Here is a 16,475-nt window from a genome sequence, read left to right as displayed (position 1 = left end):
AATTAATCATACTGGATACCTATTCACCTCACCAGTTCTGCTGGGCAAACCCTTCACTCAACTCAAGTGGTCTGAATATGCAGCCTAAAGTGACTTGTCCACTGAAGTGAAACAGCAAGTTTTACATGGCCTAGTCTGTAGTGAAGACCCACTCGTTGATCAAAGTTTAAATCAGGGTCTGTGCCTGCAGACTATTACCTCACCTGGGTCAAGTGCAGCACAATGTGGATGAATTTCTTGTTGAAGGAATATAAGGCATGTCTGGATTTGGAACCCACAATCCTCTGTCTGACAGGCGAGTGTCATATTAATACTTGCTTATCTCTTTTGTATAGCGCATAACACTTACTTTAACAGAATTCTCTTGAACGCTCTGCAGTCATGCAGCATAATTCGGTGGATTCACAATACGGTGCGCAATCTATCAGTTGCAGCCCACATGTCAAAATTTGCAATGCCTCATGGGAAAATGTCGACATCTGTTGCACGCCATAGTACTAAAGTGCATGCATGCATGCGATTATTCAGTGCTGGCTGACGCAGCTCAACCGGATATGCTGTTTACTAGGGTCCAGGAGGTAGGAGAGAAATTTGCCCGCATATTTCTTTGCGAAGATTAGACAGTTTTTGATGAATTCTTGCCATACGGTTTTCATTTCTGAAGCATCACAATTACATTATGTACACTTACAGAGCTGCCAACATTGGGATGATAGAATCCAGAAGATTTCGCGGAGGTATGATTTTGTGAGGGAGCGCGCGGCGAAATGTCCCACAGACGGGAGTTTTGGGTAGCAAAACTCATTAAGAAACAACATTTGATAGTATCCGACAGCTGTCTAAACCATCAAAATTTTTGGCACATAGATTAAATGCATATTAGAGAGATTTCATGAATTGTCATTGACTAAAAAAATAAGTTCAAGCTTCAGGCAATACAGTACTGTCAGTAGAACATAAATGATTCATAAAAGAATGCATTCAACATGAAAATACCTTTATTGTCCAGAGGGGGAAAGGGCTGCAGTAGTGGAAGATGAGCTTGCCTGGCCCTGTAAAGACTTATATGTGGCCTGTTTAAAGTCTCTGAGGGCCGAGGGATTCCTGTGAAAATTGCCTTTTTGTAGCAAGCACGCACAGCCAGCCAGCGCCAGGCTAGCTCACTCACGAAAGAGAAAATGTTCGAATCCGATCAACCCAAGTAAAAGTAGGCAAAAAAATCTCCACTTTGCTTCTGTTCTTCAGGATTGTCAATAAAATTATTCCTAAAAGTCAGGGTGTAATTATAATAGTAACCCATCGTTGATCCACAGTTTCAGCTCGAATAAAGCGCACACAAGCTTCCGCAAAATGCATCGGACTTCCCTTCTCGCATAGCCTCCTGGCGCGGCGCAGTTTGCCGGAGACCAGGCAGTGCCGCGCCGGGGCGCGTCGGGGGGCATGTGCATGGAGTGCTGCTGAAGTGTTTCCATCACGCACATTGCAGAACCAGAAAAAAAAATTGCTTGTTAGACTAATTCACCAGTCGTTCGGTAAAATTATCTTCATTTACTTTGGAAATCAATGTACGATTATACAAAAACTGGTAAAAGTAACTGGGTAAAATGAAAATGTGATAAGGAGTTTCCACGTGGGTGTAAAGGGAGTTGAACATGCTAGACTCGTAAAACAGTCGTTTGTATGAATTTTACAATTGGCATGGGGTCGGGAGAACGGGAGATTGGATCGAAATCCAGTATTCTCCCGCAGGATCCGGGAGACTTGGAAGCTCTGCACTTAATCGCCAACCTTTTGCGCCTGCGCAAGATGTCGACCCCAAAGTTAGAATTTTGGCCTGTTTGCTGCAACCGATAGATGGTGCACCAAGTTGTGAATCCACCGGATTACCCTGGCTTTAGAAGAGCAGCTGTTGCTTGCACAGCATTTCAAGGAATAAATTCCTGGAAGGTCCTCATTTACCTCACCTGGTGGGTGTTTCATAAGTCTGTTCGTAAGTTAAGAGCGACTTTAAGAGCGACTGGTGATCCTTTCTTGTGGTAAATGGTATATTCATTGGCGATGGTTTAGCGCGTAAGAAAGGTTCACCAGTCGTTCTTAAAGTCGCTCTTATCTTACGAACAGCTTTATGAAACGGCCCCAGGGTAGAATGCAGCACAGTATGGATAAATTTATTGCTGAAGGTAATCAATGCCTGAACGTGAATTCGAACCCACATACCTCTGATTAAGAGACGGAAATCACAACCACTACACCATGATGCATGTCAAGTAATCATATGCACGCACTTACCTTTTCCGGTTATATCTCGTGGTGAGAATATTGGTGAAGATACGTGCTAGAAGTTTGCTGGATTGCGGGAGGATGAGAGCCCTCTCTAGTTCAAAGAGGGAGAACTCTGGCAAGTACATGTTCTCGCAGCACAGCTTGAGGAACTGTCCAATGGCTGGAATCTGAATAAATGAAATAATTAATTCTGGTTTAGTGCTGGGTCGCCTGGGCGATATTTAGATATTATCGAAATTATACGACATTGAAAAAATATGATACACGATTATGGTTTTATGATTATGTTGATATATCCCAGTAACACGATATATGAACAAAATATTGTTGATTATTACCCCTAAATAGACTGGGCTTTTTCGACGCCTAAGAGAGTTGCGCGAGAGTTGCGAGCGACGCGGTCAAAAATTATTGAGCAGCGGATTCATTGCAAAAAATGTTGAGTGGGCTGAATCAGCCCCCCAGTCTTATTAAGGTTTAGAATTCATTACCGTTGATTGACCACAAATGCTGCACTATATCGCTTTAAACCAACTCAGCGTTTTGTATGTTGGTACCCAAATACATGTATCCGCTTTTCATGGACAAGCATTTACTGACACCCTTACTTTCATTTCCCCCTTCCCCACTCTCACGGAATTGCAGCTCATAATGAATGGATACGATGGATTTTCAGACTCGGCGATATATCGTCTTAACATTGTGTTACGGCGATAATCGACACACGCTGAAATCAAATATCGACCAGCACTCTTCTGGTTTTCGATTTAACAATACACCCTATCCTAAACCTAACCCTAAATCTAACATAAAATCCTATTGCAACCGTAACCCTACATCTTAGATGGACCAAATGTTGTTTCACAAGAATTTTCTTTTCAATAATTTGAAAGTTCCACGTATCCTACCTCCCACATGGATTTTAGCTGGGTTGCAAGCGGCTCAACCAACAGTTCTGTTTTCTCCCATTCTACAAGTCGCTTGTTCAGTCTTTCCAGCTCTGCTTTCCTTTCTATAATCCTCTGTTTCCTTCTCTCCTCCTCTTCTCTCTCTAGTTGCTTCACCATGGCGTCCGCAACGGGTGTCAGGGAGCATTTACTCTCTAGAATTCTCTGGCTGACTCTCCGTCCTGTTTACAGAGAAGATGAAAGTATGACATTTATTTCCAAAAGAACAGCACAACATTAACTTGAACACAAAAATAATGAAGAGAACATGACATTTTAATTAACGGAACATGTTCCAAGGTTCAAACCTCATCATCAGAAATATAAATAGAGTCATTGGTAGGTTCAAACCTCATCATCAGAAATATAAATAGAGTCATTTGTATTTATACACACTGGATATCAGGTCAATATAAAGAACGTAGTTACATTCATTTATCTATTTATTCATTCATTTCCACGTAAAAACAAATTATAATACATGTTATGACAATTTACTCTCTAGAATTCTCTGGCTGACTCTCTGTCCTGTTTACAGAGAAGATTAAAGTATCAGCTTGGTATGAGCTTGGTCTACGTGGAACACATTCAAAACGTTCAATGTATATGTTTTTTTCAGTATGATTATGATAATCTGTTATTGTGTTCCATGTAACCTTCCAATGTAAAGTGCTATGATACAGATATGAATATAGTGTTTCTCAAATACTAGTATCACGATCATTATCATTACTATTATTATCATAATCATAACATATCTTTCAGATGTTAACACTTACCAAACATAGAGCTTGAAGATGTTTCTGACTCTGTTAGTTCTGGGCCACTGGCCACATGGAAATTAGTCTTGTCCTTGATGTGCCTGAAAGAATGGTAATAAGATAAATATCTATTCAATCTTTACATCCTTTTTTCTTTATATCTTTTTTTTCATTATTCCAATCATATAATTGCATTTCGCTTCAGCAAACTGTTCATATTTTTTATCACTTTGATTTAATATGATGTTATATCTTGTTTTACCTTATGTTCTTTTTTCCTCAAATGTTTCTCAAATTGGATATGTTTTGTATGTCTTACATTATTCTATATTTTTGACTGAAAAGAAGATTGGCAGATGCCAATGATGTTCCAATAAATTCAATTTAAATTCAATCAATATTTTTATATATTTTTTATTATTCAACTCTCTATTTGCGGTTTGTTTCTTCATTTTCTAACATTTCAACATTACAATGGAAAAACAATTAATTATCAATACATGTATATTGTGAATTCTTTTTATCAGTATTAACTTGTATTTTACCAATGTCAAACTTTTTTTTTCTGAATCTGATTCATGATTCATGTCTTGGCATTGTATAATTACATAATTTCCCTCTGATTTTTGTTTGTAAATTGAAAATATTTAGCCTGCGAGCTGCGTAATTGATGATGTTTTAACAGACCAATTCAATTCAATTCAAAGACTATCAAAAATTTTCAATATCAAGCTGAAACGCAATTCTAAATTGGCAACCAATTTGTTCTTTCCAGCTTAGCATAAAAAGTTGTAATGGATATGTACAATTCGAGTGAGACACTTGCTTGACTGAGAGAATATGTACAATTTTAATAGCAATCCAGTCATTATGATGTAATAAATCATGAAAGCTCATGAAATTGTAGCACATGATTGAACATGAGCAAATCTGTCATGAAACTTAGAAAATCAATATTTCTTAATGATACCAAGTTTAAAGAAACTGCAAGTTTGAAGAATTTTGGTCCACTTGCGTGAAAGCTATGATGTAATGAATCAGAGCTAAAAGCTTTTGAAATAACAGCAATTTAAAGGGATGGTCCAGGCTGGAAATATTTATATCTCAATAAATAGAGTAAAATTCACAGAGCAAAATGCTGAAAATTTGATCAAAAAAATTGTATAACAAATAACAAAGATATTGAATTTTAAAGATTTTCATTATTCCGGTGAAACAGTTCTAGGCACGTCTTTATGAATATTCATAAGGTGTACTGATGATGTCATATCCCCACTTTTTTCTTTTGTATTTTATTATATGAAATTAGGTTTATTCAAAAAATTTCTACCAAGAAATAAAACAATTAGATTGACAACTGATTAAAGTGCAGTAGTTCTTTATTGCCGCAACTTATTTCATCATAATGGAGACACATTATTTATACATGTACATGAAAAAATGAAACATTTATGATTTCATGTAATAACATAAAAAAAAGTAAAGTGGAGATGTGACATCATCAGCCCACCTAATGAATATTCATGACGATGTGCATATAACTGTTTTCACAAAATATTGATAGACTTTAAAATGCAATAACTTTGTTATTACTTATTTGTTATCCGATTTTGATGACATTTTCAGGATTTTGCTCTGTGAAGTTTACTCTATTTAGATATGAATATTTTCAGCCCGGACCATCAAGAGCAAATATGTCACAGAATCCAATATTTGTGAAAAAGGGTCTTTGTTTTACCTCGAGAGCTGGGACAGCTTCTGTTCAAAATGGCATTCCATCATCTGAGCTTGTCTCGACACAGAATGCTTCAGTCCGTTATAGCGATAACAATTCTCAAGAATCTGACGAACATCAGCAACAAACTCGGTGATCGACGTGTATTCCATATCCTCAAATTTTTCTTCAACTGGAAGGAGAGAATGGGAAGGGGTAAAATGAGAATGAAAGTAATCAGGGAGTCAGGTTGAAAAGTCATTCATCAAATACTAATTGGGTGATTTCAATTCTGGTGTTGGCCTTGGTGTTGGTGTTGAAATTTGGATTGCTTCCCCTAGCTCCAAAACTTATTCAGAGTTTGTAAAACTGATCCAGATCACATTATTGACATCTCAACAACTTGTGAGTGACTTTTCGGGACCATCTTCATTTCACGTTTGGTGTTGTAATTGTGTGAAAATTGACCTAACACCAACACCAAAAGGTCAACACCGTACTTGAAATCACCCATTGTGTTAGTCGACCTTCCATACATTGACTATTCACGCAAAGTTTTAACTATGTTTACACCAGAATCAAATCATACCCTAAAAATTATTTCTGGAAACATTTTACACTCTTAACACATAGAACATTGTTTGATATCAGTGTACATACATTGTCCATCAACCCTAGCATGAGTAATCTCCTGCTTAACCCTAAATCTCCCGGGGTATTTTGATTCTTGTCATTCCCGGGGGGGGGGGGGGGGGGCCATAAGATCTCAGCCATGGATTGCGCGATCACAACGAAAATTTGCATGATGGTAGAGAATGACGTAATCTACGCAGTTGCATTGGTAAATTTCACTGAATTCATAAATTTTTATTTTATATGAATTAATTATGCTAATTTATTCATGAAATCGTACTTTTTGCTCTGATTCACTAAATAAAGCTCCTAGAATGCTATTTTTTTGTGAAAATATTCTTTATAGCATTCTTAACAATTGTGAATGAAAAAAATTCTGGTACCAAGACCGATTTCTTATGTATTTTATTGTTTTTTTAATTTCTTATGTATTTCTTTGTTTTTTTATTGTTTTTTCGATGGAAATCGTTCCAGACTTAATTCTGATCATAAAAAGGGCAAAATTAATTAAGTTTAATCAGTAAAAGTAGAAATAATGATACATTTATGAATTTTGGCTAAATACACAATTTGCATTGGATATGTACATGAAATCACGTTTATGAGCAATTTTGGGTCTGACATGCACTTACATAATGTTGCGTAATGTCGTAACCGCGTACCCGGGCGTCACAAATTTGGTCTCAAAATTTGCGCGAGACTTGAAAGTAAAAAGTCAGTGAGCGGCGAGGTCAAAAGATTTTGCGCATCAGATATATCACGAAAATTGTCGAGGGGGGCCATTATGGCCCCCCCCCCCCCCCCCCCGGAGAATTAGGGTTAAGAGCTCAACATATTAAACCTTACTCAATCCTTGAAAGCCACATGGGAGTTAGATTGTTTTCAGGGCTCTGTAACACAAAGATTAGCGATCAATCGCTACATGGACTGGCCAATAAAAATCAATGTTACACGCGCATTTGGTTTAAGATACTGACCAGGAACCAATCAGTGAGGTTCTTTCATATTTGCAATTCATCGCAAAGCTTTGTGTTACGGAGCCCTGGTTATCTTTATTTTTTCTTCTTTAAAATCATAGCATACAAATGTTTCCTGGAAATATATCAACTCTACTGTTTACTTACTCCTAGTGAGCCACATGGGCGTCTTGATCCTGTCATAGTAATCAGGCAGTTTGAGAAGCACCGGATCGACCTTGTCCATGAAAGGCCAAGAGAAACTCTTGCAACGGTCACCCATCAGATCTATCAGGATTCTATACCCTTGCTGTAACTCTGGAGTGAGTCTTCGCAGGACAGCCAACGCAGACGGGTCGCTGCCCTTGTTCTGTATAAAGAAGGGATAAGGACAATCATAGACCTTTCAGCAGAAAAGGTTACAGCTAGTTTGAAGTAGGTAAAAGAGATATACAGTCTGCTGAGTTCACTGAGTTGCACCACCTTACTTAATGCCCTGTAAAGGAATGACCAAGAGAAACTCTTTCAAGGATCACCCATCGGATCTATCAGGATTCTATACCCTTGCTGTAACTCTGGTGTGAGTCTTTGCAGGACAGCCAGTGCAGTCGCCAACCAAAAAATTACACGGGGGCGGCGGGCGAATTCGCCCCGGAAAGTCCAAAAAGAGCCCCGGAAAAGGGCTAAAAACATTCACACGAGGGCGACTGCAAAACTCATAATCGCCCCCGTCAACTAGGCTTGGGAGCCAGCGCCGGGTAATCGAGTCTACCCGATTCTCAATGCCAGAGTCGGGGAGTCGACCCTGATCTCTGGAGACTCGAGTACCAAGCGGCGGCGGTTCTGAGATAAAGGGACTCGAGTCTTTGCCATGCTCTCTCATTCATGGACGAAAATCGGCCCCAGCGCCGACTCCAAGCACTGAGATAAAATAAATGTAGAATTTGGAGCCGAGGAGTCATACACTTCGAGCAGAACGTTTCTCTGCTTGTGTGCTTTAGGCTCAGTGTGACTGCATGTGGTATGGGGATGCATTGTGTGTAGTGTGTATTTCTGTGTGTGTGACTGTAAAATGCCAGTAGAGACCACGTGCGCATGTGTTGAGCGACACTTGTGATTGTATCATGAACTGGGATTTGTGTGTGGATTGTGTGAGAAGTTTGAAGGTGTAAGATTTTGGGCGACTTGATAGATGATTGCTCCCCCCCTCCCATTTATGTACACTCTCTAGCCCCATGTCGAGCTGCAGCCACCCATCTTGATCCTTCCCCCCAAAGCTTGTCTCTCCTCATTCCTTCTTTTCTTCCAAACTTTATTTCCCTATTATTCTTGTTAATTTCTCCTTTTACAAGTTGTAATTCACTACGAACTTCATTATAATTTTAATGAAGTGTTTATCACCTCTCGTTTGTTTTTAAATATTTTTATATCTCTGTTCAAAACAAGAGTCTCGTCTATCCCTTTAAAAAAAAATCACGCTTTGATTTTTTTTTCTTTCATTAAAAAATCCCATTGATAACGTTTGCTTGCTAGTCTTAAATGGGAGTCTTGCCTTATTGGAATATTGGCAAGAAGTTAATAAAAAAAATGATGTTATTGTTCTGTCAGTAATAAAAGTAGAGATTCAACTATGGATATTTTTCAGTCATATTTCATTTAATCTTCGTTATTTTAATCCAAACATTCATTTTTTTTTCAATGATGTATTTCACCTTTGGCCAGTTCGCCATTTTTTTAAGTGACTGAAAACGTAGACTAGCCCCTTAATTCAGGGACATCAACCCTCGGCAATTTGTTTACATAACTTTCTTTGTCTCCGTCATGTATTGCACAATCTTGAGAAGCACATGTTTGGAAATCTGATATTCTTGTGGTGGTGGGGGGGGGGGTACGAGATTGCCGCCCTTTTCATTCTGTTTTGGTTTGGCTGCCACATGGCCTCTCTCACTGTGTGGAGAAATTAGGTCAGGTAAAATTTGCAAAGACGTGGATAAGTTCATTTCAATTAGAGGCCGTGCAAGGCTAGGCATTCATGATGGATGATGGAAATTGCGAGTTTTGGTTCTGGTAGGCCTTTTTGTCATGAATCTGTGTAACTTATACGAACGCTTAACAATTCAATGACCTTTATGACTTATATCATTATTTTGTATGAATAATTTTAAGTCTTTTTTTAAAAAGTGTCATTTAAATAACTTTCAGTCAAATATGTACGAAGGATATTTGTTCAACTTCATAACATTTGCAGGTACCTATATTGTATGATAAAATAAATTACCTCAGAATTGTACAAATTCAGAACTTTCTTTTTCTTTTACATTGTCTTTAGACACGAATACAGATCTTTCTAGATTAATTTAGCAAATGGGCTATAACACTAAATAGTAAACACGCAAAGCTCACGTCAACCAAGTATCAAACATTCAAACTTGGATTAATTCATGGAGGTTCTACCTCCATGATTTAATCTGAATAGGTCTGTATTAGGTCCATGAATCAACTCAGATATCGTTCAAGCATCAAAATCAATCTATCATCACAACACTAAAATCATAAACAATCACTTCGAAGAAACAATGCGAAGGTCAAACCAGGGAAGTGTTATACTTTCCTGGTATATGCTAGCTACCGTGTATATATATACACACACACACGTACACACACACACAAACGCAAAAAAGCCGCGAAATAGCTCCAGAAATTGTAGCCCTGGAAAGTGGAAAAAGAGCCCTGGAAAATGAAAAAGTAGCCCTGGAAAATTTTTAAGTTTCTCCAAAAAGAGCCCTGGAAAGAAAAAAAGTAATTTTTTGGTTGGCAGTCGCTACCAGGCCTCGCTACAATTGTTCTGTATAAAGTAGGGATAAGGACATTTATATCTTGATCTTACAGTGCAGACAATCATGACTAAGACCATTCCCTATAAAAAGCAAGTAAATATTGATATATAACTCTAACAAACAATGAAAAATTCCTTAAAATTGGATGTCACATAAGACAGTTGGGATATTTTGGGCACGTTTGGAAACCTGATTTGGTCCTGACGAACACTGAAGTACTATCTCTTGTAAATGGTGAGAGCTAACTGAAAACCACAAGGCTTGCAGCAAAGCAGAATTCTGTTTTTAGTATAATTCCTAACATTGAGCCGAACTTCAAATAAAACGCTTCTACCTCTTTGAACTTTCATATTCAACACAAAATACAATTTCTTTGAAAATGGGATCACAATTGATTTTGTAGCACGCATCTGGCCGCATTCTATTGACAGTTTGGGGAATGTAGCAATAGATGGAGATTATGACTCACCTTCTTTGATTGTTGCCCATTACCAGAGTGAGTGGCAGAGTCCTGACTGCCCATTTGGTAGGAGATGTTCAGATGAACTGGTTTGTAATTTTTAGAATCTGAGAAGAAAATTGAAAAAAAAGACATTTATCTCCTACAGATGAATGATTACATTTCTAGTGTGTTCTATCAGAACTCTTACTCACAGGTGTGAGTGACCATTAAAGGAAAATGAAACCTTTGGAACAAGACGGCTTGTGTGAAAACAGACAAATCAAAGAAACATATCAACAAAATTTTGAGAAAAATTGAATGAATAATAAGAAAGTTATGAGCATTTGAAGTTTAGATCATTATTGTAATGTAGATCCTCCCATTGACAATGGGACAAAGATGTGTGATGTCACATGTGAACAACTTTCCCATTGTTTTTCTATATATTTCACTTAAAATGCCTCTTTTATCACATCTATCAGTAGATCATGAATTCTTTCTATAGGAAGGCTTGCAATGCAGATTTTCAAAGAATATATTATGGATAAAGAGTTTGTATCACCATAAGAGCAAGAGCAAAAAGAGAGATTTTTTGGTATTTTATAGTCTATCAAAGGGAAAGTTGTTCACTATGACATCACACATACATGTATTTGTCGCATTGCCAATAGGAGGATCTCCATAGCATTAGTGATCGCAATATTCAAATGCTCATAACTTTCTAATTATTGGTCCAATTTTTCTCGAACTTTCTTTGATCTTATTCTTTGATTTTTCTCTTTCCACACAAGCCCACTTGTTCCAAGGGTTTCATTCCCCTTTCTTGAAAATAGCTGAAATTGCAAAAGCTCCATACTTTCATACAAGTACACAAAAAGCTCAAAATAGGCTGAAAAAAAACCCCACTGAAATCAGCTTAAAAGCTTAAATCTTACACTCCTGTTTTATACTGGAGGCCAACTGCACGTGGAAGAAGGGGTGGGTTTTATTGTTACAGTGAAAGGCGTCATCAGTGAAATCTTGCTGCAGACTTCGCTTCGATTATATGTCAAACATAACACAATCCTGAATCGTTTAAAATAATAGAACTTTTAGTGTATTCTTAATATATATGAAAAAATAAATTGTACCTGATGAACTTTGAACCCAGACTTCCTGTTTGGGTTCACACTCCTCTCCCTCCTCTTCCTCAAGTGATGAGTCATCATCGTCTGTCTCCATCTTCACAGAATCTGAATCCATTTGATCAACGCTGGATACTCAACGATGAAGCTGAAGGCAGAGAACAGAACAAAATCAATAAACTCTAAGTAATGAGTAACATCAAGGAATTGTCTTTACATTAAAGTTGAATTAAGAAGACGATTCCAAATATTGAGATATTTACATTAATAGCAACCTTACAACCCCCCAAACACTAATAGGTGATTCGACCCCCCATTTTCTTTTTTCAAAATAGTGAATTTGAACGATTTATCCCTACCCATTTTCCCTGAGTTCGCTCCTGCAATGCCTACCGAGACGGGTGTTCTTTGAGTGTGACGTCACCGGGGGGTATTCGGTCCCGGTGTCGTAAACAAGGCAGTGCCGTTTTGTGTACTATGCACGTACTCCTTCATATGGAATAACTGCAGTTGAAGTTGTATCTGCGAGCCATAGAACTTGCAAAGAGGAAATGATTAAAATATTTGTGGCCGTACTATTATTCCAAATATGTGAATTCCCTCAGAATGATACCATAGACCCTAAAGGAATAATTTCAAGGTGAATAATATGAAATTTGATCGAGATCTTCTCACCAGTCGATAACGTAGCAGACGTGTTATCATGACATATTTATCCGCGTGTGACGCGGCTCTTGCAAAAAAACACAGTTGGTTGCGGAATTGCTTTGTGCCGACCGGCCGCCCGCTCCGGCGCAGCTAGCTGTCGAGCTACCGTACCGTTCTTGTTGTCTTCAACCATAGAGATGTATACTAATTACTATATATCTTTCTGTCTTCAACTCACTTCCGAATTGCGTTTGTATGTGTGACGGTGACCCCTAGCGTAATTAAATATAGAAAACAACTCAGAAGGCCGAGAAAGAATACTATACGTTTGGTTCAAGATTGTTCTGTGGAATGAGCTATGAGTGGAAATGATCCAGAGGATATAAAAGTGGAGTCAAAGACAAAAGAAAAGAAGAAAAAACGCCAGGGGATCGCTGCACGGCCATGAACTAAGTCGACATACCAGACCATAACAGTACACTCAATGCCTGGGTGTTGTGTGTACTAGTATTATGCGTTCAGCGCGCGCTGAGCTAGCCGCCGGAATTACTTTCCAGCTACTCACTTGATTGAACATCGTGATAAAATAAATGAGAAATAGTGAAAATATCATTCAATAACTCACTGTTTGCTATCTTACATCATGATTGAAGAGTTCATGGTGGTTATTCATACTGCTTTTTATACAGGGAAAGTAAAGATTTGTACATATCAGTCCTATTTGTTTGATTTGAGTTGCTTTGAAAAAAAAATTGTAAAATATCTTTCTCTCTCTGCATAGCATTTCTGTATGACATTCAGGCACCTCTTATACTAAATTCCCCCCGGTGACGTCACACTCCGAGTGACTTTTCTGTACACTCGTCTCTCGGGCTCTGACAGGTGGCTAATTTCATAGACTTTCAAAGCAAAATATCGAGAAGGCAGAGGATTATTGTGACATGCTATGTGTTTGAACAACTTATATATACTATATATTGTATGTAGAACCTATATTTATGGAAACTCACCCCCTTCTTAATTCAACTTTAAACAAACATTAGCCATAGAATAGGTCTAGATCTAAAGACTAAACTTTTCTGGGCACTATTGCAGTTTCGCACTGACCGACTTCTTCGAGCAAATTTCCCACTGGCATGGCAAGTCTCTCAGTCACACTTCTAGGTCAATAAACAATATGCCCACCGTTTTCCGAATATCGCCATCGGGAGCGGCTGTATTTCGGCTGCGATCTCAACCTCATTGTTAGAATTTTCATTCAGACATCGCTAAGACTAAGAGCTTGGCTTCGCCGTGATTTTGATATGGACTGAAGTAAGTGACCAAAAGATTTGCCTGTGCAGCTCACCCGTTTGTTCACGCTCTTTGCATGATTTTGGTCAATAACTTCATTCCATATCAAAATTACGGCAAAGCCATGCTCAAGCGAAGCGATGTCTGTCTGAGATTAAGAATTCGAACGATGACTAAGTCTAAAGTAAATTAAGATCGAAGCCGAAATACAGCCATTCCCGATAGCAATATTCAGACATTAGTGGAGGGCATGATATTAATCAGTAGAGGCGCACGGCCAATATGGGAGACTCTCTCCAATAGGGGAGACAATCTCCCACATTGGAGACTTGCTTTGCAAAAGGACAAAAGAAACAACACCAACAAAAGCATGATTTTTTCCACCCAAAATTTTGTCTCACTGAGGTCAGAAGCCCATTTGTTTTGTGTGTGATTGACAACAAAAATCCTTATCAAAACAAAAGTAGGTGGTGAATTTTTAAAGTAGACGGTGAAAAGGGGTAATTTTTCATGAGGAATCTCCTTATCACATTTTTATTTGCCGCCAAGATAATCCTTTTTCAGCAAATGTAAACAAAGGAAATTGGTCTCCAAAACTGGAGACTGTCTCTGAAATTGGATACCCAAATTCTTTACAAAAGTCTCTGATATTGGAGATAATCTCCCACATTGGAGACAGTCTCCAATATTGGCCGTGCGCCTCTACTGTTATTTAATATTAGCCTTGCCCTTGAAGTTGAAATGTGATCGAGCCTTCGAGGAACTCGTTTGCGAATAATTTTCAGGTGGGGAAATTTGCAACGATGTCAGCCGGTGCAAAGTACTAGGACTAATGTAATGAATTGGTGTTCTTTTCTGAATCAAACTGTCTTTTTCATTCTTGTTAAAGTTTAATTTAAACAAGCTGGTCCTTCAAAAGTTCAATCAATCAAACTCAGAGTCAGAGTCAAAGACAAAGTTTAGATTTTGATTTTTTTTTTTAGTAATCAGACAAAAAATATAATAACACATCATATTCACCCACATACAACATAGTTTGGCAAGCAAATACACTCTACACTACAAATGTCGCACAACAGGACACTCGCCGATTTTACAGTTTTTGCAGCCCGGTGCATCCGGCAGGATTGAGGCGCTAATTTGCGTTGGCTTCACTGTCTCGGCTTAGGCGAGGCTGCTTCTCTCATTCATTATCCGTGCAAATCCAACTTGACACACACACATGACTCCTCTGTTCAGATCATTCGCGCGAGCACACAAAGTCGACCGCAAAATACTTCAAAGTTTCTCATTGATCGAGTACTGAATTGAAAAGAAAATTCAATGTACTTACTCAAATGACACTTTCCAAGGTAACAAAATTGAGAATTTGCAGCCAACCCCTTCAGTTCACCTGAATTTTCACTAAAAACAGGGTTTTTCCCACTGTAGTTCGCCGGCTCGTCGTCAAACCAGTGTCAGTTCGAGTTAAAATGCGCATGTGCAGAATTAGCGAAAATAAATTCTCTTTTCGGTTATTGCGCCCTCTTGCTATGCTATTGTGAGCGTTTTTTTTTTTTGGGGGGGGGGACCACCGTCTTTTTTATCACTTTATTTTTTTATTCAGTTTAAATAAAACAAACAGGAGGGTATTCAATGAGGCTATGTAACTCTTCTTAGCTATCTATTTTTTTTATCTCTTTTACAATTCTCACCCAGGGCCCGGTGCTGATGTAAATTTGACAAGCCCCCCCCCCCCAAAAAAAAAAAAGGTTTCACTACAAAATGAAGGTCATTTTGGTCCAGGGAAGTATCGCAAGAAAAAAAAACGGTTTCGTTACAATATATAGGTAATTTTGTTTACATTTCTCCATGAACACCACCAGAATTCCAAAAGGTGCTGCCTATATATGGACAATAATACACGCAGCATCCCCCAAGGAAAATCTTGGGGGTGCATCCTGCTTCCCAGGGCCGTGTTCTCACTCCTCTCTTTTCTTTCCTTTCATTCATTCTTTGCTTCTCTTTCATACCTCTCCACTTTTTCATTTAATCCTTAAGCCCCTTTTCCACAACATTTTTGAAATGTAATATCTAACTTTCCGCAAAGCTGAATCCAACATTTTAAGTGTTGGATCGAACCATGTTAATTTAAATATAGCATTCAGGAAAGTCACTCCTCCTATACCTTTCAAAATGTTGATTTCACAATCCTTTTTTTTTATAGAGTGTACCTCACTTTCATTTCTCAACCACTTTCTTTTTTTTTACTTTCATCCTTCTTTTCTTCTCTTTTCCTTTGACATTTAGCTTTCTTTTCCATTTCTCGTTTGCTAACTAGTTTTTTTTCCATGCATGTCTCCTTTCCCACCTTCTTTAATTGTATTTCTATTCCTTTCCCCCTCTTTCCTTCTCATCTCAGACCTCTCCTTTTCATCGTTCTCTTATCTTTACTTTTATCCTTCATTTTCACTCATTCATTCTTTCATCTTTACTATTCTATTCCCCCCTTTCATTTCCTGTAGCTCTATTTTCCTATAACCATGGTAGCTTATTAAGTTATACCTTTCTGTCATTCCTCATCCTTTTCTTTACTTCCTTCCTTTCTACTTCCCCTCCCCGGGCTTCTCCTCTCCTCCCTTTCCTTTGCAGTCCACTCTCTTTGCTTTCATTCTTCTTTCCCCCTTTTTTTCTTTCCTTTCTTCTCTTTGACAACCGCCACTTTCTCTTCGATCCTTCACACAGCCAACACTAATAACTGGCTAATACAATCTCCTCCTTTCACAAACAAATTTTTCACTACCATTTCCCCACACTTCATCTTTTCTAGCTGATCCCACCCTCTTTCTTCCCAACCC

The 16,475-nt window shown here is 38.2% G+C and overlaps 1 protein-coding gene across 1 annotated transcript; it reads right to left on the bottom strand.

Moving 5' to 3' along the window:
- Positions 1-921: 921 nt before the first annotated feature.
- Positions 922-15,124, bottom strand: LOC129263750 (uncharacterized protein KIAA2026-like). The gene is made up of 9 exons (XM_064100441.1): positions 14,972-15,124; positions 11,704-11,845; positions 10,601-10,698; positions 7,463-7,664; positions 5,730-5,898; positions 4,010-4,092; positions 3,192-3,412; positions 2,290-2,450; positions 922-943 (listed from the first exon to the last, which is right to left on the bottom strand). Exons 2-9 carry the CDS (start codon positions 11,813-11,815, stop codon positions 922-924), a joined length of 1,068 nt encoding a protein of 355 aa, XP_063956511.1. The 5' UTR covers positions 11,816-11,845; positions 14,972-15,124.
- Between the last annotated feature and the right edge of the window lie 1,351 nt (positions 15,125-16,475).

Source organism: Lytechinus pictus, chromosome 6 (genome assembly GCF_037042905.1).
Source record: "Lytechinus pictus isolate F3 Inbred chromosome 6, Lp3.0, whole genome shotgun sequence".
NCBI lineage: Eukaryota > Metazoa > Echinodermata > Echinoidea > Temnopleuroida > Toxopneustidae > Lytechinus > Lytechinus pictus.
This window is presented reverse-complemented; position numbering and strand designations above follow the sequence as displayed.

Coding starts and splice junctions, on each gene's coding strand:
- LOC129263750 (XM_064100441.1), bottom strand. CDS start 11,815: ATGGATTCAGATTCTGTGAAGATGGAGACAGACGATGATGACTCATCA. Junction 4,093..5,729: donor AAGCTGTCCCAGCTCTCGAG/GTAAAACAAAGA, acceptor CCATTCTTTCAG/GCACATCAAGGACAAGACTA. Junction 3,413..4,009: donor ATCTTCAAGCTCTATGTTTG/GTAAGTGTTAAC, acceptor CTCTGTAAACAG/GACGGAGAGTCAGCCAGAGA.